The 23,521-nt window shown below is 40.3% G+C and overlaps 1 protein-coding gene across 3 annotated transcripts in view; it reads left to right on the top strand.

Moving 5' to 3' along the window:
- LOC140154929 (palmitoyltransferase ZDHHC16-like) overlaps positions 1–23,521 on the top strand; it is a 191,682-nt gene that overhangs the window by 11,406 nt on the left and 156,755 nt on the right. For 2 of the 3 annotated variants that reach the window (XM_072177593.1, XM_072177608.1), the window contains exon 9: positions 3,971–4,257. In XM_072177593.1, coding sequence (XP_072033694.1) covers positions 3,971–4,079 — 109 coding nt within the window. In that variant the 3' untranslated portion in view covers positions 4,080–4,257. Of the gene's footprint in view, positions 1–2,404; positions 2,520–3,970; positions 4,258–23,521 lie in introns of all 3 variants that reach the window. The other variant, XM_072177600.1, reaches the window with a different exon arrangement.

The raw sequence follows: 23,521 nt of genomic DNA on the forward strand, positions 1-23,521 counted from the left end.
TTGGTTTGAATCATTTTTTTGGGAATGGATGGATGGGAAGGGCTGGTGTGATTTGGTAGTCCAAGCCTTTTAGTGCAATTCCCTCTCCTGTCATGTTGTCATATTATCATATCTTTTTATTATGCCGTCACATTGATATTCTATTTGGTTGAGTTTGTGTGCAATGGTAAGTGTGGGTGTGTATCAGTGGATGTTGGTGGGTGTGTGGGTGTGTGTGCAGGGATGTGTTTGAGATATGGTGTTGGTGTGAGTTCGGTTGAGTATGAGCTATAGCTATTTATTAATTCTTTGATTGTACCTTTTAAAATTTTCATTGAGTATGTATTGTGCAATAATCCAAGTTTGTTTTATGTATTTTATTATTATTTGCATTTCTTTATATAAATTTGATTGTAATTATTGTAATTCACCATGCAATTCAGCCATTTTGGCTGCTATTTGAGTGTTTTTAATAAATATACCTGAAAATATACCTGAATATATATTCCAATATCAAGTTTAGAAAAAAGATTCATTATTATACAGTAGCATCATAGTGAAAATATTATGTTCAATAAGGGTCTGACATGCAATTTAATTCTGGTTCTTAACTTTGATGCTGGGATTGAGGTTGTAGAAGCAAATTTTAACCGATTAACAGTCTGTTTACCTGGATCAGCTGTGGTAGCTGAATCTATTGTTGTTGTGTCGGACACTATTGATCAATCAATTGGTACCATTAACTCATGAATATGTAAGAAGTGTAATAACCTTTAATATTATAGGAAAATAAGCTACTTCATATTCATCGTAGAACTTTCCCACCACGTACTTGTGGCGTATACAACGTAGGGTGCAGACAGGAACATGTGATATTGCACTGCACAAATGTGACTGGTCAGTTCTGAAATGTTGCAGCTGTGCCGTAGTGTTGTTACGGGTGAAGTTGCTGGTGTACCAAGAGTTCCACAATGAACACGAAATTAGCAATTTTCCTATATTTAGCCTGAGCAAATGCATTATGCAGGGCATTATGTTTGAGCTACTGTGTAATTACATACATAAAGTAATGGTATTTGATCCAATCGGGCCAAATGGCAGTAATTAGTGTGTAATGAGATAAAGGCTAATATAGAAAACAAAGAAAGTACAATACATAAGAAAGTTTGCATTGTAAAGGCTCATAACTTGTAACCAAGTATGCTATAGGGATGTTGTAAATGTTCAACAATAAAGTATGCTTGATTACTGGGTAAGTTGATGATGATCTCAGTTGACATGAATGGATCAGAGTATATCACATATTGTTCAGGGACCGGAAGGGTATGTATCAGCAGCTGAAAAATATGATAGTTAAGATAAAGTCAACTGATTTCCCAAATATAAACCTGTGCATGTGTTATTTATACTATAGTTGTAAAAGTCATCCAATGCTTGATTGATATATTTTTGTGCGAATTATGTTTTCCTGCAAATTGACCATTCAATTGTGATTTATTTTTTACCGTTTGGATACTGTATACCCATGTTACGTATGTAAATATGCAAGTTGAAAATAATGTTTTCAGCACAGAATATAAAATTGGTTACTGGTAGACTAGGAATGTGGATGCGTGTAATCCGGCACTAATCTTTTTTAAATTTTTGATCAACTGGTCCATCAACTTGTATACAAGATACTGAACTTTTAATGGTATTTATGCTAGTTTTGCATGATCATCCATATGTTTTGTTTAATTAATAAGTGCCTACAGGTTAGATTTTTCTTATTGCTCTGATTTAATTATACTTTGTTGCACTTAGAGTTTGGTAGTGATGTGGCAAGCGACAAAGCGCCCTTGTATATGTGTGTATAACATTTACTCTGCGGAATTAGGTTAGCGTGCACTGCTGCAAGTAGTGAAATACACGGCTACATCACTACCAAATGGGAGGTGAAGCAAAGTTTGACACTTGAGCAAGCAATAGCCTTGTTACAATTTGCACAGCATATGGTTTATTGCTTTCAATAGCCAGAGGCTGAACACCAAATTTGAACCGTGGTGTAAATATGACTGCAGCATCATAATAAAAGGATGCTGTGTGTGTAACATGTGTCATTTTGATCAAGGTCGGAGGAGGCCTCAAAGAATTGTGAAATGTCCACTCACCCCTTGGGCAAGTCCATTTAGAAATCTACTTGCCTAACTTGCTTTGATCTTTGCACACATTTATTGACCTTAAACAATGCAAAGTTACAAGCACCGAGTGTAAAAACCGACTGTGTGCCACTTTTGTGTATCAATCCACAGTGTAATAAGTCTGGCCTAGAACTTGTTGATAAAATTTTTGTCTTCACCGGAAGGAGACAAATCTGCATTTTAGTTATGTAAGAAATTACTAACCTTTTTCACTTTTTCATTTCTGTTTATTTAATTTCATGCAGATCTTTCGTAAGGCACATCATTTTCCCCTCGTCTCATGTCCCACTTGGCAGTGGTCTTTCATGGCCACATTCTCTCGTTCATGCCAAAGAGCCTTAACATAAACATCATTTTAAGGTTAGATGACATATTAAAAACCAATCACTGTATGTTGTCTGTGGGATCTTTTAATTTGCATTGTTTCTTTAAATGTGTAGAATTTGCTTATTGCTTTATTGCTGTTTGGGCCCTTGGGCTAAGAACCCTGGACTATAATCATTAGGTAGAACTGGGGCCACACCTTGTGCCACATATACTTGGGTAACTTTTTTGGTGAGCATGCTACTTCCTGCTTAAGCTCCACATAAGAAATATAATGGACCTTGACTGAATGGGATTTGTCTTTTGTCTTTTACATTTTGAGTTATTTTCTTCAATTTGTCTATCCTCACCCCCTTGATCCACCCTGGGCTTTCCTCTATATTGTAATTTGTATTATTCACATTGTTTTGCATTGTGTGATGGCAACTATTACTCCCAGTGTATAAAACATGTTTGATTGTCAGCTGTTTTTTTTCTGGAGCATAATGTATGTCAGCTTGGCTGGTTTTGTGGTTCACTTTGTTGGCATGCTGTTGTGAATTACTATGTTAATTGTTGATCTTACATGCTTAAGTTATTGCACTTTATAAATATGTGGCTAAATTTTTTAAGCATTGTTGCAAAAAAAGGAAAAGCATTACAAAAATTGGATGACTGTTCCGCGTATTCCGTCTCGCGTGCATTTTATGCACACCATATAGGCAATTCGCCTTTATACTCGTATCTCATTGTGTACGCGTATCTTGCTTGCGCAATACGCTCTCACTGACTAGATATAAAGTATAAATATACACTCACTGACTAGATACTAAAATATATCCCGTTGGCGGTATTCTTTGATGTTTCCCTTAGTGGTACACCTTGGTCTGCGGCGGACATTTTAAAAATGAATTTAGAAGAGCAGCAACGACATCACTTGCATTACATTCCAGATGTTAAATCTACATCATATGCCAAATTTGAGGAAATTCACACGAGGCCATTTTATTTTAAAGCCATTTGTCTATAACTGGTCTTTACATGTAGTCCTATGAAGAGGGTGCCCGTTGAGGGCACTATAACCCGCATTTTAGGAACAAAAATGTGATTTTAAAAAAAATGGACTCGTGCGAATTTTCTAAAATTTTCAGAGTATGTAGTATGAACATGTAAAAATATAATCAAGTAGTTGCCCTACCTGCTCTTCTCCGATAAAATAAAAAGTCCTATACCTCAATGATAAATGAAACCTAGGTGGGTATGATAAACAGTTTTGCTTCTAGAATCCAGATTGGAATAAGAATGTTTGGGTGATGGGCTTCAATGTGATAATAGGACGCCAATCTAGTTACACTCCTCTATGGGGAACCAAACTGTTGAGCACACTCTGAATGTGTCAGTAAATCATTTACATGTTTGGGGAGTGTTTTAAAAGACATATATGACTCAATTGAGAATCTCACAAACTGTGTAACTCATAATTTCTTCCTAATTTTTTCCCTTTGCAGGACATTTACCAGGCATGTTCTTCTACCATCATCCCACCTGCCTCTTGAAAATGGCTTAGAATGGCATTATCAAGTCACCAAAGGTTACATTTGTAACAAATACCCTTGACGATTGCTGGCATCGTGTATGGCGATCATACACACCCTCTCTGGTCTTCATTTTAATGGCTATTTATTTGACAAATCATGGAGACAAATGCTATGCACCTGATTGGGGTTCTGTAAGAGTAAACATCTTTCAAATATATGACATAAATGCTGCCTTAATAATTAGTGGGACCATAAAAGTAGCTATGTAGTAGCTTTGGTAGAGTATCCATAGCTTACTACATGCACTGCTCTGAAGTACATGTGGAGATGCTTTGGGTTCCCCTCTTGGGTAACCACATAGGTAACTACAGGGTGGGTAGTCATGTTAGGAAACCTATTATTTTCAACCATGGTTACATTGTAGGGACTGGGAATAGAGTAAATGAGTATCTAGCATTATTCAGAAAGTAAGCAAAGGGATATGCTTTGTGTTGTGCCTGATGTACTGTAAAAGTTGACAGTTTTGTGCTACACTTTTTGTGATCCAAACAGTTTCTACCAAATTAACAACACAAATTCCTTATGTAAATTGGTCATAGTAAGGAAGTTGAAAATTGTGAATTTAAAACAATTGAATACCTGAGTGGAAGAAGGGCCCAACTCCATCAAAACTGTTTTTGAGATATTAAGAAAAAACGTAATATTTTGAAAAGTTTTATAGACAGAATGTTTTCATCTTCAGGGAACCTTCAATACATGAACATACAATTTAACATACATTCGAAATTATATATGATGTTTTCATGGCAACGGTACAGGTCTTAATACGAGCTGGAGTTGGGCCCTTCTTCCACTAATATACTGCAAGTACCAGTTCCGTAAGCAGATGTGTTATAAATAGCTACAGAAATTCATTAATTGCACAAGTAGAAGCATGCAATATTTTAGCAAGATAGTTTATTGTAGTGAAAAGCAGATTTCATGGATGAACAAAATTCCTCTTTAACCCAATATTTGTGGAAGAAGGGCCCAACTCCATGAAAACCATGATTAAGGGTACATGAAAGACTATTTAGAGCGAGGATTTTGGCTCATCTTCACACACAAGGAAGAACAGTCTGCTGGCAATAAAATGATGGGTCTAACTCATTTTTGTAAAAAAATTGGAGTATTCAGGTATTCAATTATGAAAGTGTCTAAAATTGCTCAAGGGCAAAATAAGGGCACAAAAATGCCCACATTTACGGTATAAAGTCCACATTGGGCTATTCCAGTTGAAACCTGTTATAGTACAGTACACCCTCATGGAAGACATGACCTTGACTGGGAGTGTCAATTTCAAATGGTATTATATACCTAAATGGGTGACTCCATTTGAAATCAACATCCTTGTGTGGAAGATTAAGGTCATGTCTTCCATGAGGGGTTGGGATTTTAACTGAAATAGCTCATTAGGGCTAATAAATGTTACCTATAAATACATTTTAGCCGGACTTCCATAGTAGAAGTCTAGTCCAGAAGTCTAGAATTTCTGAACTTTGCAGGGAGTTGAAATTTGTTCAACTTGGCTTTGATATTGCAGCACTTAAGGGCTGGGGTATGAACGTTTGGACAGTATTTATTTTGGGACATTAGAGCACATCAGACATATCGAATTGCATTCTGAATACGAAGAATGTCATTCTGATATCAAATCATTTTGATTTTTTGAAATTCTCAATTTAATACACATTTTATGGCAAATCATTAAAAATTGATATTTTTAATATTTAACAGTAGTTGAAGTAAACTTTATAAATCTGATGATTTATACTTAAAGTGTATGTAGGTGGGATGAAAAGCCGACGATCAATTGAAAATTTTGACCTTTCAGTATTGAAGATATGGATTTTTTTCCCAAAACACCAAAAAAATTAGGTCTTTTTGGGAAAAAATCCATATCTTCAATATGAAAGGTCAAAATTTTCAATTGACCGTCGGCTTTTCCTCCTGCTACATACACTTTAAGAATATATCATTAGATTTATATAGTTTACTTCGAGGACTGTTATATATCAACATTTTGAAAAATATCAATTTTTTATAATTTGTCATAAAATTTGTATTATATTGTGATTTTCAAAAAATGAAAATTATTTGATATCAGAAAGACATTCTTCGTATTCAGAATGCAATTCGATAGGTCTAAGGTGCTCTCATGTCCCACAAAAAATACTGTCGAAACGCAATAAACGCTCATTTTAGATCCCTTAAACATATGATGCTGTAGTGCAAAACTGTGAATGAATATCCTGGAATGGAATATAGTTTGATTAAAGATAACAGGCAAAATAAACAATCAGATACTAAAAAAACAAGACAGTTTAAATAAAAAGACTTTATGCCAGGGCTTCATGAGAAAAATAGACGACCCTCGGCATGATACAAGTGCTGTTACCTACCAAAACTTATCAGTGGCGTACCGATCAAAATTTTCTAAGGGAGCACAATTTTCCAACACTCTCAAGTAATCAAATGCTATGTATCTCTTATATGAATATGTTCGTAAACAAATCCAAATAAAGGTGATGTTAACATACCTCAATGACGTTTCGTGCTGTATCACAGCACTTTCTCAAATTGAATTACCAGCTTTGACCTTTGACGTCAGCTGCTTCCAATTTGCGGGCTATGTATCTTTGGTTTGCAGCACCAGGACTCAAAACACATAGGCTTTTAAGGGCAATTTTTCTCAAAAATTTCACAAAATAGCACTGAAAAATATTTGCTTCTCCAGGTTTTTTTTAAAACTTGACAGCCAGTTCTAAGCTCCACTTTGACTGTACAAATGAAGTTACACTGACTGTATGGGCTATTCAATTTTATACACATGGCTTATATACATGTATGACGCGTAATCACATTAACATATAAAACACACAGTGTGTTTTAAGTAACTTTGCCTGTTAACTTTGATCAAACTATTTACTTGCCATCCAGTTGGGGTAGCTATATAGCTCCTTCATAAAAGCAATTCGCCAGCAAAGTGGTTACATAACTCCTTGGCAACTGGATCACACACCTTTTGGAATTGGTAGCACATGCCGTAGACTTTGTGTTGCGATCATTTCGATCGTGGTGCAGAACTCAAAAGCGTGATCCAGTGGACATTGTGATAATCGGATTACACAAAAGACTTCGCTGGCGAATAGTGATGTAATTTGTAAAAAGAAATAGGAATATACAATGTAAATCAATCAGTCTATTCAATACTGTACTGATGTAATTTAAGAAGGACATGCTGTGGAATAATAGAGATTAATCATCAACACTAGAAAATAAACATTTTGACATTGTTTTTTGAGGCAGATTGGATTCTGCATCATGAATCATCATGAAATTGATTTAGAATATTTTCTTAAAAAATACAATCATTTATATGAAATCGAAATGTGATTTATAATGTGATGCAATCAAACAATAATTTATGTCAATAATGTGATTTTTAATTTTCTTTTAGATTCTGAATATGCAGCTTCATTTGTTTTTCTATTGTTCAAAGACCACATACATATAGCTGTTCATATCTTATCAATAATATTGTTGGTTCACTTTTGATGCTGCTTTAAGGTTATTAATTATTTTAAACTGTTGTGATTTGGTAGTTCACAGCATCTTACGAATGGTAGTGAGCTTTGGCAAAAACTGCATTGCTCAATTCATAGCGAGCGTGTAGAAGAATTAAAATATCACAGCTATACTTTTATAGGTGCTGCGGTTCTTGAGTTACGTTGTAAAGAGGGCTGAAACAACAACACTTTTGTAAAACATACATAACTCATTAACAACAATAAATTAAGCAAGTTTGCAAAGTATACGATTTGTAGAACTAACTTTTGCAAAACATCAAGGTGTTAATTTTCAATAATATATTGATCTAGATAATAAAAATCGATTTTTAGGTTGCTTCGACCAACAATACCTCGTCTACCCTTAAGGGGTATTACGCCTCTGCTCAATTTTGTGCCTATTTTTTTTGCATTTTTCTCAAAAATTATAGCGCATTGGTGACAAGTAAGATATGTATATTATAGGGCAAGGATTACAAAACTTGCACTGGAAGTTTTATTTCAGCACAGACAACAGTTGTGGAGTTACAGTAAAAAAAAAAGAGAGGGAAAACCAATATTTGATCAATAAATCAATAACTACTTGCCTTGAGTTGATGAATTTTCAGTGCAGTTGTTGTAGTCCTTGCCCCTATAATATACATATTATACTTGTCACCAATGCGCTATAATTTTTAAGAAAAATGCAAAAATATGCACAAAATTGGCCAGGGGTGTAGTACCCCCTTAAGCAAAATGTTGGGTTTACTATGTGTATGTGTAAATGAGTTATGTAAGTGAGCCAATAATAGTTGACAATCATATTCAATCTTTTTGCTTGATCACGCCACATATGCAATAACAGTTTATAATTATGTATACATTCATTGTACATAAAAATTAGGAAAATGTTGCCAAATGATTTATGAACTGATTTACATGACTGTGTGGTTCAAATTCTTATATATTCTTTTCTGTGTAAATAGCCAATAGTTACAACTTGTACTTTGCTTTCTTATACATGTTGGTCATCAAAGTAAAGCTGATTAAAACTTCTTTATCATGATGTAAAGATTTGATAATTAAATGTCCTTGAATGGTCATAATTTTACTTGGTTGGGTCTTGGGTGATATATTTCTAAAAAAACATGGAAATATTCAACTACACCCTCATACCCAAGCACCTCTTGTTTATATGTGATTTTTATAACTTTTCTTTCAAGTATAAATGTTGTATTCTCATGTTGTGTGGTAAACTTTTCTATTATTTCTAATACAGTGTATAATATTTATATTAGTTGCCAATTCAAATCCCTATACAGCCTGTCTAAAAAAAAATTGTGCAAGTGAAAAGCACCCTTTTTGGCAATTAGAGAATACCATTGTGGCAAAATGCTTACATCAACGTCAAGGGCACAGTCTTAGCTCTCAAATACCTTTTGTTCTATTCAATTTGCTTTTTTTAATCTCGAGATATGTTTAGTTAACAACGAAAGGGTAAAATCACAATTGTGCCACTTTTACTAGGGAATATGGCTGTACATGTAAATCAATGATAGCTGATGTTGATGCGTTTAGACATCAACATTTCTAGACGCATCAACATCTCGCACATGCATTATTTTGTCTAATTTCATTAATTTGTCAAATTTCATGAACTTAACCTCCATTAACCTATAAGTGTGCAATATGTATTTGTCTTTTAACATGTCTTGAGTGACAAAGAGAACAGTATTTACCATGATAAATCATTGACAGCAGAATGTAAAAAATTTATTTATCTTTTAATTTGTCGTAAGTGGAAAAAGAGAATCATTATACCTAGTACCTGTATCATGATAAAACAGTAAAAACAATTTTGTATTTTTGTTTTATTGATGCATTCTTTTGATTTCACGAAGGAACTCTTGATAAACTTGATGCTATCATTGATTTACATGTACAGCCCTCTTGTAAAAGTGGCACAATTGTGATTTTACCCTTTCGTTGTTAAGTAAGCATCTCGAGGTTAAAACAAGCATATTTAACAGAACAAACAGTATTTGAGAGCTAAGACTACGCCCTTGACGTTGGTGTAAGCATTATGTCACACCGGTATTTTCTAATTGCCAAAGAGGGCGCTTTTCACTTGCACAATTTTTTTTGAGACAGGCTGTAGTTTATAACAGTGGATTGGTAGCTGGGTTCTCAATGTTTTCTTTGGCTTGAATGTAACTTCATGTAACTAGTGAAGTCTTGGCAATATGCTAATTTTGTGTATGGTTACATGATGAAGCATACTTCCTTGAATTGGGCTATTCCAGTTGAAATCCATAAACCCCCTATGGAAGACATGACCTTAATCTTACACACCTCATATGTGATGGAAGATTAAGGTCATGTGTTCCATATGGGGTGTATGGATTTCATCTGGAATAACTTGTTATCAGTACTATTTTGTATGTTGTAGTTAACAGTATGTGGTCACAAATTTTAAGTTTATGTAACAATTAATAATATATTAGAGTATGCAAAACAGTGTATGCAAGGGTAAAAAATGTTTTCTTTTCATAGAGGTTATATAAATATGTTTGCCAAAGGCAAGATGTGAGATACATTTTGTGACAGGATTTATAAATTTTTTGCTTTAGCATTATGTGTATGGAAAGAAAAAAAAATCAAGATTTTTCTTATTCAAAAAATGAAATGTTATTTGCTAAAATTACTTCCCAAAACAAAATGTGTGCTGCCTACAGGAAACAATTTACTTTGTTTATCTGTTTTTCTTAGCCTAATTATATTTTAAAAATTCATAAAGGAACTTTTAGGATAGACTTTATCAATGAAATGTTCCAAGTCCTCTCAATGTAATACCCGATTTAAATCCAAAGTAGCCTAAATAAGATACCAAGACTCAAAGTTTTAAAGGTCATTCAACAAAATTCTGAGTCAAAACATGTAACAAATAGGTTTTCATGAGTATTTAACGTGGATGTGTACTTTAGGCATTGTTTCTTTTGCGAAATTGAGTTTTTTTTGATATGTTTGTACTTCGTTATGTTTTTATAAATACAAGGAATGAAAATCCAGATTTGTAAACTCCAACTGCAATATTTTAAGGAATTTATTTCACTATTCCATTTGTGTTTGAAATTGAAAAGGAAAGAAAATCTTTGTTGTACCAGCAGGGTACACGCAGCATAACAACGCATCGCTATTAGTGTCGCGCAATTTGTTAACGCACAAATCGCTTACGCATACGCCGACGCTTATCTGCATGCTTGTGGCGCATCTTATGGAAACACCACGGAAGCACTGATTTCACAAAAACCTAGTGGTCAAATGGCTCCGTTTTAGCTGATAAAATGTGGGGTTTTTCAAGTTCTTTCCCCCGATTTAAATATCAAGTTATGAATGGATTTCGCTCAAACTTCTCAAGGGGCCGTGGATTTACCCGATGTTCATGTAATGTAAGGTAGAAAAATTAAAACTGCCGCATTCTCCTGTGAGATTCGATGAAAGTGCAAAATGTGACCACTTTAAACTTCAACGGTCATTATTTCAATGTTCATTTTCTCGGTAAAATGACGATTTAGGTACACGATAGCTCAATAAATACAGCATCTATAGGTAAGCAAATATGATCATCGTAAGAAGCATGATCGACTCAAGAAACTGTTTTCCCATTTTTTTATATTTTGGCCTATTTCCGATTTTAGGCATCATTTTGTGCAAATAGGCGTTTGTGAATTTTAAAAAGTTCATTTTGATGCCTTATATGGCCAATATCTAAAAAAATAAGGCCGATATCAAAAAACTAAAAAAATTTTTTTTGGAATGGAGCCTCAAGATTGAGATAAAAACAAAATAAAATATTTTGGAAAGAGTGTTTCTTTGTTATGATGTACCAAACAAATATTGCCCAAAACTCACTTTTGTGTGATTTTCTTCATAACTGTTGTTTTTACACCAAATCTATATTTATATTAAGATTCATTGATGTCTTGCCTTTATAAAAATGTATACTTTTATATGTCTTGCACGAATAATTACAAAGTTTTTGCACTTTTACTACATGCATGTCTGAGAGTACACAGCTACCTTAACCCTAACAGGACGGTATACTACAAAATACTACTTGATATATGCGCTGTTCGTGCATGCATCCCACGTGGTGTGATGACGCAATCGCCCTAAGTGATATATAGGCACGGTTTCGCTGGCCAGCGAAGCCCAAGACCCGTGGCAAAGTGTCGCCGACCCAGTGCCTGGCATGCGAGGGGTCTCGGGTTCGAATCCCACCCAGAGCAAACAACTTCTTTCCTTCTTTTCTCTCTTTATTCCTTCCTTCTTTCCCTTCCCGTCGCCAAAAGCCCTTAGGCGGTTAGGGTTAGGCAATCATGTAACCATCAGAAGATTGTGAGAATTGTCATGACTCTGGTGACTGCTTGAAGTATCCATGTACTTGTAGTAGTGACCAACTGGAAGAGTGTTAGCAATTAAATCATCTTTGATAAGATAAGGCTACTTATATTTCAGATTGACAATATTGAATCATCTGTTTAAGTTATGTCTGATATATTGTTTGCTAAAATGGTGTATAGACAATTTCAGCATTTGATCTGAAATCTTTGGAAATTAATTCAGAGAGATGTTGCATGCTTTAAACAAAAACACCATATCCAATCAGTCACACACATGTGTGGTGTGGTATGAGTGTTCACACCAATCATGTACATGTACAGTGTTGCTCTTACTTATGCATCCTGTTGAATGTGGTATATCAATGTACAATGTGTGTTCAAATATGCATTCAAATTACCTGAAATTTATTAGATGAATATGTTTGGATCAGTCCTAAAAAGGTCTGTTGCAACTCAATTTACCTATAAATTATCAACTCTATAGTCTGTCCACTTAGAAGTACAAACCAAATCTGTGGCATCGGGGGTTGATGCTTTGCGTCACACGCGAACGAGACGCAACGCGTAAAGAGCGTGGTGCGCTCGGCAAGTACAAATCGCGCAGCAGTTGGCGCGTCAAAGAAGCATTGCACATTCTCATACCTCTAGTTTCCGAGGTCTATTTACTTTGTACTTCTATGTGGACAGACTGTACTGAATCATTGGAATATGTAAGCAAGATACATGTTTGATCTATTGTCATTAATAGCAACTCTCAGCAAAGTCCTGTTCCATATCTAAATAGAAGTTTTATGGAGCTTTTCCATATTTCAAAGACAAAATGTGATAATGCTCCTGGATTTGTATTTATATTTGAGTTTGATTCAATAGAAAACTGGTATGTAATTGTTAATGTGCCAAACTTGCCAAACAAGTAAATGAGGCTCATGGCTGTTATTTGTGACCAGGAGGGGGAGGTCACTTCGATATGACATTGATACAGAAGTAAGGCAGAGTAAGGGAGAAGAATGAGAGAAAAATGTAAAAATATTGAGGGAATGATCAAAACATATCTTGTATAAGATCTTTGGTCCATCAATCTCCATGTGTCTCAATTACTTGTATTTGGTTTGTAATATGAGTTTGTTGTGCAATAAGTTGGTGTCAGTATGTAAATGTTACTTTTAGGGTGTATAATAATAGAAATGGTTTGGGAACATATTAGGATGAAGCATGTTTTGAATCAAGAAATGCTATGAAACAGCTGATGTAATAAAACATTTGCAATTAAATATATAAATATCTCAATAAAATGTTGTGTGTGTTGCTTTATTTTGTCTCACCTAAATGTGCAAACAAAGGATTGCATGGTTTTGTTTTACACACCTGCTTTAATTTACACTGTCACACATGTTTGGGCTCAATGGTTCATGTAAGAAACAATGCAGTTTTGAATGTTGCACTTTGGTCCATTCAACTCACAAAGCATGCAGATTGTAATCTATTAATGTAGGTGAGGTGTACTGTATGTTTAGAGAGTGCAACTTTCAAAACTGTATTTTTTCTTACATTGTGAGTAAGACAGTGACCAAAACCTGTTACCTACCCTTTCGCGACCTGTTGATGTCCTATACGGGCCTGAATTCACTTACAAGGATACCTGAGGGCAATTATTATGTTCACAGGCCTTGTCCTGGCTTTAATAGTTTGCATAAAATTTTGAAGTCAAATGCCTGATAAACTTGGTCCCTAGTCTCTATAGCCACAAAACCCAGTTACAGGAGGCCACAAATCCAAGTACAAGAGATCAGATCTTGAAACAGATTTAGCAGGTTATCAAATTAAAGCCATAATGTACAATCTTATAATATGAAATTGGTTAATTTTTTTCAAACCTAATTTTTTTTTCATATTTGTAATGTTTACACATGTCCCAACTTGCACCTAAATGGAATCGGCCAAATTTATCCTCCCATAGAACTGCATGTTGAATGGTCAAAATAACCAGTGGGGTTTCTTTCACTTTACCTTGTTATTTCAACTTAAAATGGACAACAACCCTTCCCGGCAGTTATTACTAATATTATTTCAACATTTTGAATAAAGAAAAACAAAATTAAAATTTGATGGAAATCGTACATTAAGGCTTTAAAGAGTTTTTCATTTGAAGAAACACAATTTTCTTGCTGACAGTTTCGAAGCTTGTTGTGATGATCCAACAGCTGATGACAGAGACGAGGGGACCTACAATCTAAGTCATGTGTATTATCCACTGTTGGAGACTGCTGGCAAGCCTAACATCGCTACCGGAAGTGACATAACTTTCTGCCAGTCAAAAGCTGTTAGATCATCGCAACAACAACAACAAGCTTTAAAAAAGTCAGTGATTCACTGAGGACTGTCAGCAAGAAATTGCAAGTTTCTTTAGTTGGATTTAACAAATGAAAAACTTTAACAAGAGACCAGACTTCAATATCAAAACTGCATGTTGATTAAACATGCATATTAAATATTTTGCAGTTATATATTTTCACTAAATGCCATTGCTTCTGTCCGGAGCCAATTTGTCAAAAATGTCTTGATGCAAATTTCTCACTCTACATGACTTCACCACTGGTACCCGGGTAACAGCCCATTAATTACATAGATGATAGAGTACCCGAACACAATTACTGAGCCATTGTGACGGAATGTAATCAGGCAAGTTGCAACTCAAATTTGGACCCTGACTCACTGAGCTAGTTAGGAACCTATAGACAAGTTGACTTGTTGAATTTTGCTGGGATCACAGATAGTGCCTTTAAGTACAGGCTCCTTCTGAGTGTACTGGCATGTCTTGACTAACAGAAATATTTAATGAGTAAATTTTTAAGTCTAACTACAATCAATGAAATTAATATTGGCACACTCTGGCATACTAACTGTAAATCACCACCCCTTTCTCCCCATTCAATGTTGATGAAAGCAATTTTGACATTGGGCTCTCCAGACTCCCCCACATTGGTTGAAGGGGGGAAGGGGAAAGGGCAAGGTCTGTACTTCTCATCAAATATAGCTGTACTAATTTCCCTGAACTAGCAGAGCTTGTCAAAGTATGCCAACTATTTTTTCCTTGATGGTAGCTACCACCCTAGAGCACTAACATGAAGAGATACAAAGAGACAATCAGAAATCATTTATCTCATTAATAGATAATTTAATAACATTAGATCAAAATATAGCAGCAATTTTAGGTACAATTTACATTTGATTGCTTTGCACAGGGGGCTACTTTTTGCTTGAAGGATCAGAATATGTATAATTGCAAGAGGTTTTCGATGCCAAGTGGCCTTTAATAAAGATATCGCCAGCCTGCTACGCTAATTGCCTAAGTCATTTTTTGTAATTTTGAGAACAAAGAACAAAATGTATTTCAAGCATGCATCAGTTACTAAAATCACCCTAATTATTTCTGATTATTCCCTTGAACCATATTTTGTACTTTGTTCTCAAAATTACAAAAAATGACTTAGGCAAAAAGCGTAGCAGGCTGATGATATGTAAGTTTGTTAATTAACTTACCGCTTTTAAACAAATCACAAAAAGTAATCCCCCCCCCTTTATTACAAGACAACTCAAAACCTATACATCAAATTTCAAAACTGAAATAGCAAAAAGAAACCTTTTTTACTTATGTACCTCATTCATCTGGATATCTCTAAATGTGTAGCCATGGTGACTCCTTGAATAAAAAAGATGCAGATTCATAATTTGCACAAAAAGGAGCTCAGGTCAGTTCATATACATTCACTTCATGTACATGATTGGTCAAGGATGACCCATGGTGAACAGTGATGACCAGGCACTCTAGCAACAAAAGCAACATTTTCAATGGGTTTAGAGGCAACTTTTAAATCTGCATCTTTTGATTAAAAAGGTCACCATGGCATTACATGTTGGGCTATTATGACAAATGAGACATCAAAATTTGCAGAAAACTAGATTTCTTTTTGTTATTTCTGTTTGAAAATTGGATGCATAGATTTTGATTTATTATCTCATAATGAATGGGGGTAATTACTTGATGTGATGTGTTTTTTAAGTTTTTGTGATATTGATATCAGTGAAAACATATATATTTATACAATATACAATGTATGATGTCACATTGTCAGGTGTAATGCATCTCAATTTTTTATGGTAATTTCAGTGCACCCACCCCCACATTGTGTGATGTACGGTACAGTAAATGTGAAACTACTAGTTAACACCAGGTGAAAGAGACTGGCATTAATATCATCAGTGATTTTGAAACTGATTATATAATTAGTCTACTCATGGTTGTTCAGTACCAACTACAAAATATACAGACAAAGCTTCGAAGGAAGCATTTTATAGAGCTCAATTCCTACATGGAAGAATAAAATTACGCACTATAGTTGTCTGCAGAGGTATTTCGAATGTTGCATCTGACATCCTCCTGGAGGGGTGTGGAAAGTGTCTGCACTTAAAGGATGCCACTCCACCCACTTTTTTGGTTACCCGCATCCAATAATGGTAAAGTAAATTTGCAAGACAGCCAATCATAGCAGTTTTCTACTTTGACTGACAGATGATGTCAGTTTATCTCAGCCAGCAACTATAAATCAAGATATTTTGATGCTGGAAAACAATGACATATGTGTACATGTACAACAAGTAATTTAAAACTATTCAAGTCACATTTTTTATTGGAATTTTTCTTCCTATAAATTACTGATGACGGAGAAGGGTTTCTCCAAATTCTGATAAAAAGTTATTTAATAGTTTTTAATTAGACCTACTTTTTTAGATCTGGTCCTATCTGGTAAACATTGTGCTTTGGTTTTTCATGTTTTAAGCTCTGGCTTTGAACAAGCAAGGCAACACTACTGTCACTACATCATCAGTACATGATGCATATGTTCTAAAGAATGCTCCTAAAAATATCCTACCTCATAAAGGTCACTGTGCAAATGGTTGTAATTCAAACAAGGCTTATAATTAAATCTGATAACGGGTCAATTCAATTTGTTTCGCATTGATTATGTGGAAAGGTAAATTATTTTTATGCATGATTGTCTGTCATTTCCATTGAGTAAAACAAAATAATACGATGTACATACATTGTAGCTACACAGACTGATATTAAATTAAACCAAGTGATATACAAATTATCTAAGATTAACAGACTTTCCGTGTAATATACCTTTTTTCAGGAAAATCTCTAGTACATGACTGCATGTACATGAATAATCATACACAATGTGCATGTGTAAAGTTTACAAGAATGTAATGAGAAATATATTCCCTTTACCATACCAATAAAATAAAACAAAAACAATCAGAACAAAATAGTCCCAAACAGAAATGTTTGGTAGACTCATAATCGGTGCGATCTTACCTTTCCGATGTTGATTAAGATACTTCTTGCATCGATCCCGAGATGCGGAAAAACCCAATAGTCAGGTTGTCCCACATAAATGAATAAATAACAAAAACCCCGATCCCCGGTGGACTCACCCAAAAGGTGACGTCACACCATATGATCGTCCCTTATCCGACTTGGGATCCCCTACCGGACCAAACTTGTAGGGGGTGGCGGGTCCGGGATAATCAACATCGGAAAGGTAAGATCGCACGGTTATGAGTCTACCAAACATTTCTGTTTGGGACTAGACTCAGTACACCGGTCGATCTTACCGATTCCGATGTTGATTAATAGACTTCTTGCATCAACATCTGAAAGATCGATCTAGCAAGTAACCGACGGATGGAGGTACAAGATTGGTCAGCATCTGATCAGGGATCGGGAGCGGTAACGATGGTTTTCGCGAGGTCAGAAAATATTTTCCCCAACGGTCGGGAAAACAAAAAGACCACGCGATCACAGACATAAACCTCCTTACTTAATAAGTTTGGTGGTTAAGAATAGCGACACTGGTTCTTACCATGCTGAGTATTCTGTATAGTCTGAAAACCTGGTACCCGTACACCACCGTATTATGATCGCCGAACAATGTCCCGGTAAACCTCCCGCCCGTCTCTGATTACTAACGTAAGCGGAAGTATCGTAGAGAAGGCGAAGGTGGCTTCGGGACACCGCCTGCTAGATCTCCTCAAGGGACAACCGAACGGTATACCCAAGATGATGAGATAGCTTGTGTCGAGTGGGTCGTGGGGCGCTAAACCTTCGCGATCCCGGACCCCACCAACACCTGGACCAGCCATTGCGACAGCGGCTGGACCGAAAACTCTGTAAGGGTGATGAATGCGGTCGTGAGTCCTCGCAAGGCTTGTGTTCGGAAGAAATAGTGCTGCAGCGCCTGATCGGACACCCCAGCCTATCTTTGGCTTCAGCCGAACCTTGCCCAACCCTGGGGATTGGAGAGGGACGAATGTCGGTATGCACCGCGCCCGTTCAGTGATCACGAGAACAGAGCGCCCGAAACAGTGTCGCTCCAGTGTTTGTGAACACGGAAGCTAACCTCGAGACCGTGTGCAACTCAGCACCGCCGTCCGAAGCCAACGCCAAACCGAAAGCCATCTTGAGAGTTACGTATTTAAGCGTCGCTTTTGACGGAAGGTCAAAAGGGTGACCCTTAAAGTAATCTAAGACTGTGTTGGGATCCCTTAGGAGGATCACTTTCCTTTTTAGGTAGACACTTTCGTTGAACATACCGTCGAGGCGTAGACTAATAAGGTAACCATCGGCTATGATAGTCGACCGCCTCGAAACCTCGGTGAATGGAGAGGACAGCTGACTTATAGCTGGCCCCAGTGGCCCGCTGAAGTCTTGCTTGGAACTTTTCTGTCAGAAACTCCGAACTAGCAGCACAGAGGCTCTAAGCGGAGAGCTATTTGTCTCATTGCACCAAGCGTAGTATGGAGCCAGACTCTGGCTATACGTACGGAGGGTAGACTTCCGTCTAGCCCCGGCGATGAGAAAAACAGCTTCTGATGAAAAGTATCCCTCCGCTGCGTGTTCCCTGGTAAGGGCCATGCAGCTAACTGCAGGTGCTCTAGTGATAGACTGGGTACCTCCGCTCCGGGCATCCGGAGTAGATCTGGTACTGGGGAGTGCCAGCGGCCTTGCCGCTAGCAGAATGACAATGCAGTCTTCCCACCCGATCTTGGCCACCACCCTCATGAGTAGTGAGATCGGAGGGACTGCATAAGCTGTCATCCTCCCCAGTCTATGGACAGAGCGTCCCACGGTGAATGCTTGGGGTCCGCGACCCTTGAGCAGTACACGGCAGTGGATGATTGCGATGAGATGCGAACAGATCTTTCGAGGGTGGTACATCCCTTGAAGATCGCCTGAGCGACCTCGCGAAGCAAGGGACCATTCTGCTGGTCCCGACACCCTTCCTCGTGACAGATTGTGCGCGAGGATGCTGGTGACGCCCGCGATGTGTATCGCTCTCATCGTAATCTGCCTGAACTTGCACCACCCTATCAGGTGTCGTGCATGCAGGCTCAATCGTGGTGGCCCGGAGTCCCCTTGTCTGTTGGGGTAGGCTACCACGGTTGTGTTATCCGTCAGGACAACGGTATGTGATTCCACGATCACCTCCTCGTAAGCGAGGGAGGTTGATGTGAAACTCTGTCTCTATGGCCCCATAGGCCCGAGACGGAGTCTCCGTGGATGTGGACCCGACAGCCCCCTTTTGACGCTATGGTCGCCACTACGTGACATACCGGGGTGCAGGAAACCTGACACCCTGGGTCAAATTGGGCTGATGGGTCCACCACCAGAGTTCTCTCGCGATCTCCGACAACGGAACCGCGAGGGATATTGGTGACGACTGGGCCTGCAAGCAGGCTAGAAGGTGTAGTTGGGTAAGCCCTAACGTAGAAACGGCAGTACAGTACGAGGTCTACCATACTGGCCATTAGGCCTACCACCTTCATCCATGCCACAGCGGGTTTTGCCCGAGACTCGCCAAGAGTCAGGCACACCGCACCATGTTCGCCACACCGCTCGGGTGAGAGCACCGCGAACCCTCCGTGAGGGTGATCTGGGCCCCTACAAATAGTGGTGTCATGCGTCGGGACCACGCTGGACTTTTTGAGCTGATCAAAAAATCCAGGGTCCCGCACCCTACGGACTATCAACCCCATGAGACCCGTAGTCTTCAGTGGAGTGCGTCCGTATATGAGCCAAACGTCCAGGTAGCAACTGATGTTGACACCCCTGTGCTTCAGGTACGCTGCGACCGCTCTGACCAAGAGTGTTCAACACCCTGGGAGAGATGGACAGGCGGATGGCGGTATCAAAACTGGTAATTTTGATCCTGTACCTAGAAGCGCAGATGCCTCCGATCTTGAGAGGCGATTGGCATATGCAGATAGGCGTCCGAGAGATCTAGCGATGCTGTTCCCATGCCCCTGATGGGGCAGGCTAGCACCGAGGCGAGAGTCCCCATTCTGAACCTCTTGGGCCTGAAGAACGTGTTCAACAGCCTGCGGTTCGGATGGGGCTCCCGTCGCCGGTCTTCCTTGGAGCCAATGGCTCCAAGATCACCCAGAACGGGGGTGACCGACAATCGCCCGCTTCATGAGAAGCTGTGTGATCCCTGTCAGTAGTGCCCGACGCTGGAGGCCGTCTGACGGCACTACTGTGGACCTCTGAAATGTGCAGACGAATGTGGGGAGACTGGGTTGCCAGTCTGTAACCCCCACTCACCACTGACCATACCCAGGCGCTCAAAGAGATGGTTTCCCACCTCTGGGTGAAAGCCATAAGCGGTCGCCCACTGGGAGATCCCCTGTGGAAAAACCGCTGAGCCCCCAGGAATGCTCTGCCTAGCTTCCCTTGGAAGAGCGCTTGCTCTTCTTCGGGCTTGCCAGCTGTTCCTGTGCTACCCTTTGCGCCTCCCAGAAATGGGTGCTGCAGAGGTAGTGGGCTCGGTACTGTTGGTGGTGCACGGCCTGCTGAAGTCGGAGCTCCTACCCATGGTAAGGGCAGTTTCCGACCTCTTCAGAGTGCTCCGTTGGTAGCTTCTTTGCACGGTCCTCCACCGTGGCGCAGAAGCATCCAAAGAGAAAAAGGACCCTGCCTTTCCATCGCGTTGAGCGATTGGAGTGGCAGGCCCCTCCCCGGCGCTGAGTGGACACCCTATGGGCTAGGCCCATGGAGCTCTCGTTGAGGCTAGCTGTTAGCACCGCTAATAGGCTCACCTCATGGAAGAGCTCAGATGTTGTCTGAGCGTGATACGCTTGACGACATCTGGGTCCCTCTCGGATCCCCCCAGGTAGGCACCGCGGTCCTCCCGCGTTACACGCAGAGGAAGCGCAGCAAGCACGCGGCGTCATAGCTCTACTGAGCTCGACAGCCCTCGATATCTACCCGTGAGGTTTGCCGGGAATGAGAGTGCAGGCGTCCCCTGTGAGGAAGCAGCAGCTGAGCATCCTACTGAAAGGATCCCCTGGTCCTCCTCCATGGACTCCCCCTTAGGGGGTGTCCGGAGGAAGATCAGTGCTGTTGCTCCCCTCGCGGGGCAGCGGGGAAGGAGATTGTAGTGATGTCACTACGGACTCAGCTTCCGACTCCTTTCCCTCGCCCACAGTATCCGTGATCATGCTCGATGATGACGGTAACTGAGGACGGGCATCTGAAAGCGGGTAAGAAGGCATAACCACTGTGTGGCTCGCCGACTACCTGCCAGCAGAAGAGGGAGTACTCCCGCAAGACCCTGAGGTATCCGCCATGGCACCACTGGGTCCGCATGCTCTCGCAGCCGTCGTCCTAAGCGCTTAGCAGCACGGGCCTACCCTGATCAAGATCTGGGTTAGCCCCATGCCGGCTGGCCTGGTCAACAGCTGATGTTGGTACTGCGTGGCCATCGCTAGGCGACACTTGCCACGGTGCTAGGCCGTGGAAGAAACACCCTGCGGCGGGTACCACGGGCATACCCAGCCGGCAGCTGACCCTGAAAGGATCCGCCACCAGGGTAACCCCATGGTACTGCAGTACCAGCACCGCCTCCCCTTGTTGCCACAGAGACTGTGGCGACTAAAGCGAGTGCTGCGGTACCGGTGCGGTATCAGCGTGGGTACCCGTGAGGGTTCCCAACTGTGGACCGCTGTACCCTCGCCACACTGCGCTCCCTGTTTGGGGGATCAAGCTGTGTGCTGGCGTGGTACCGGCGCTGGTACTAGCATGGGTACCCGTGAGGGTTCCCGGTTGTGTACCGCTGTATGCGTGGTTCCAGCGTAGGTGCCCGTGAGGGCTCCGGCTGTGTACCACTGTACCCATGCCTCACTGCGTTCCCCGCAAAGGGATCAAGCCGTGTGTATGGGTACCCCGCTATACCGGCTGTCCCTTGGCTGAGGGAGCTTGCCTAGTACCACGGGTAGCTGAGCGTGCATACCCCGATCAATCACCTCGCCACCTGAATAGGCAGCGTCAATCAATGGAGCTATGCCCTGTTGATTTGACAGTGATCGATCAAGAGAGGTAATTGACCCATTGACGGTAATGGATCACCCACGCTCCGCTGGCTCTCGAGGACATAAGTGGGTTGTTGATCAGCTAGGCTGTTCAAGCTACTTACTGTACCCTCTAGAGCTTCGCCCAAGGTCGCTGTGTGTGGCGGACCACTCACGGCAGCTATGGGCGGGTGCATAGCGGCTACCACTGAAGTCAAGCCGTAGCTCGTCTTTGTAGCTGCCACCGAATGCACCTGGGTCGCTGTCCCGTGAGAGACTGCGAGCCCAACCCCTGAATAATCGCCAGCCAGTCCCTGTGGACAGCCAGCAGCTATTCTAGGGCCCAGGGTATCACTCGGCGGTCCCGCCATGGAACGCTGCCGTGTGACAACCCCAGTTGGTTCGGCTAAGACTACACCCACAGCGTTAGCCGCGGTATCGTCTCTGCTGAACCCATGCATGCTAGGGTTCAACCCAGGCAAGCCCGGGTACCCTTGCATGCTGCCCGTCGCTGGCTACTACTGTGGCTGTTTGAGCCCGTGAGATATGCCTGCAACAGACGGGTGTCCTCCTGCTAAAAACCCGTGAGGATTTTAAGCTAGAGGACTGGTATCCTCCTGCTACAAAACCCGCTAGGGTTTTCGCTGGTGGTTACCGCTCTGCTGCCTGCTACTTTGCTCCGGCGTATAGTCAGTGCTTTCGCTGGCTGCTGAGCCTTTGGACGCGCTTAGCAGTCCCGAAGGAACCGCCTGCTTGTCCGGGGACCGGAGCCCCCTTAAGCAGACCTGCCATGACCCATAGGGGCTGTCACAGCAGAAGCTACCGTATCAACTGGTATCCTCCTGCTGCAAAACCCGCTAGGGTTTTCGCTGGTGGTTACCGCTCTGCTGCCTGCTACTTTGCTCCGACGTATAGTCAGTGCTTTCGCTGGCTGCTGAGCCTTTGGACGCTTCTTAGCAGTCCCGAAGGAACCGCTTGCTTGTCCGGGACCGGAGCCCCTTAAGCAGACCTGCCATGACCCATAGGGGCTGTCACAGCAGAATCCACCGTGTCGACCTTACCAGTGCCCTTGGTAGATTTCTTCTTCGTCTTATGGCGATGGCGGAGCCTATCCCAATCGT

This window comes from Amphiura filiformis, chromosome 1 (assembly GCF_039555335.1).
Source record: "Amphiura filiformis chromosome 1, Afil_fr2py, whole genome shotgun sequence".
In the NCBI taxonomy this organism is placed as follows: Eukaryota; Metazoa; Echinodermata; class Ophiuroidea; order Amphilepidida; family Amphiuridae; genus Amphiura; species Amphiura filiformis.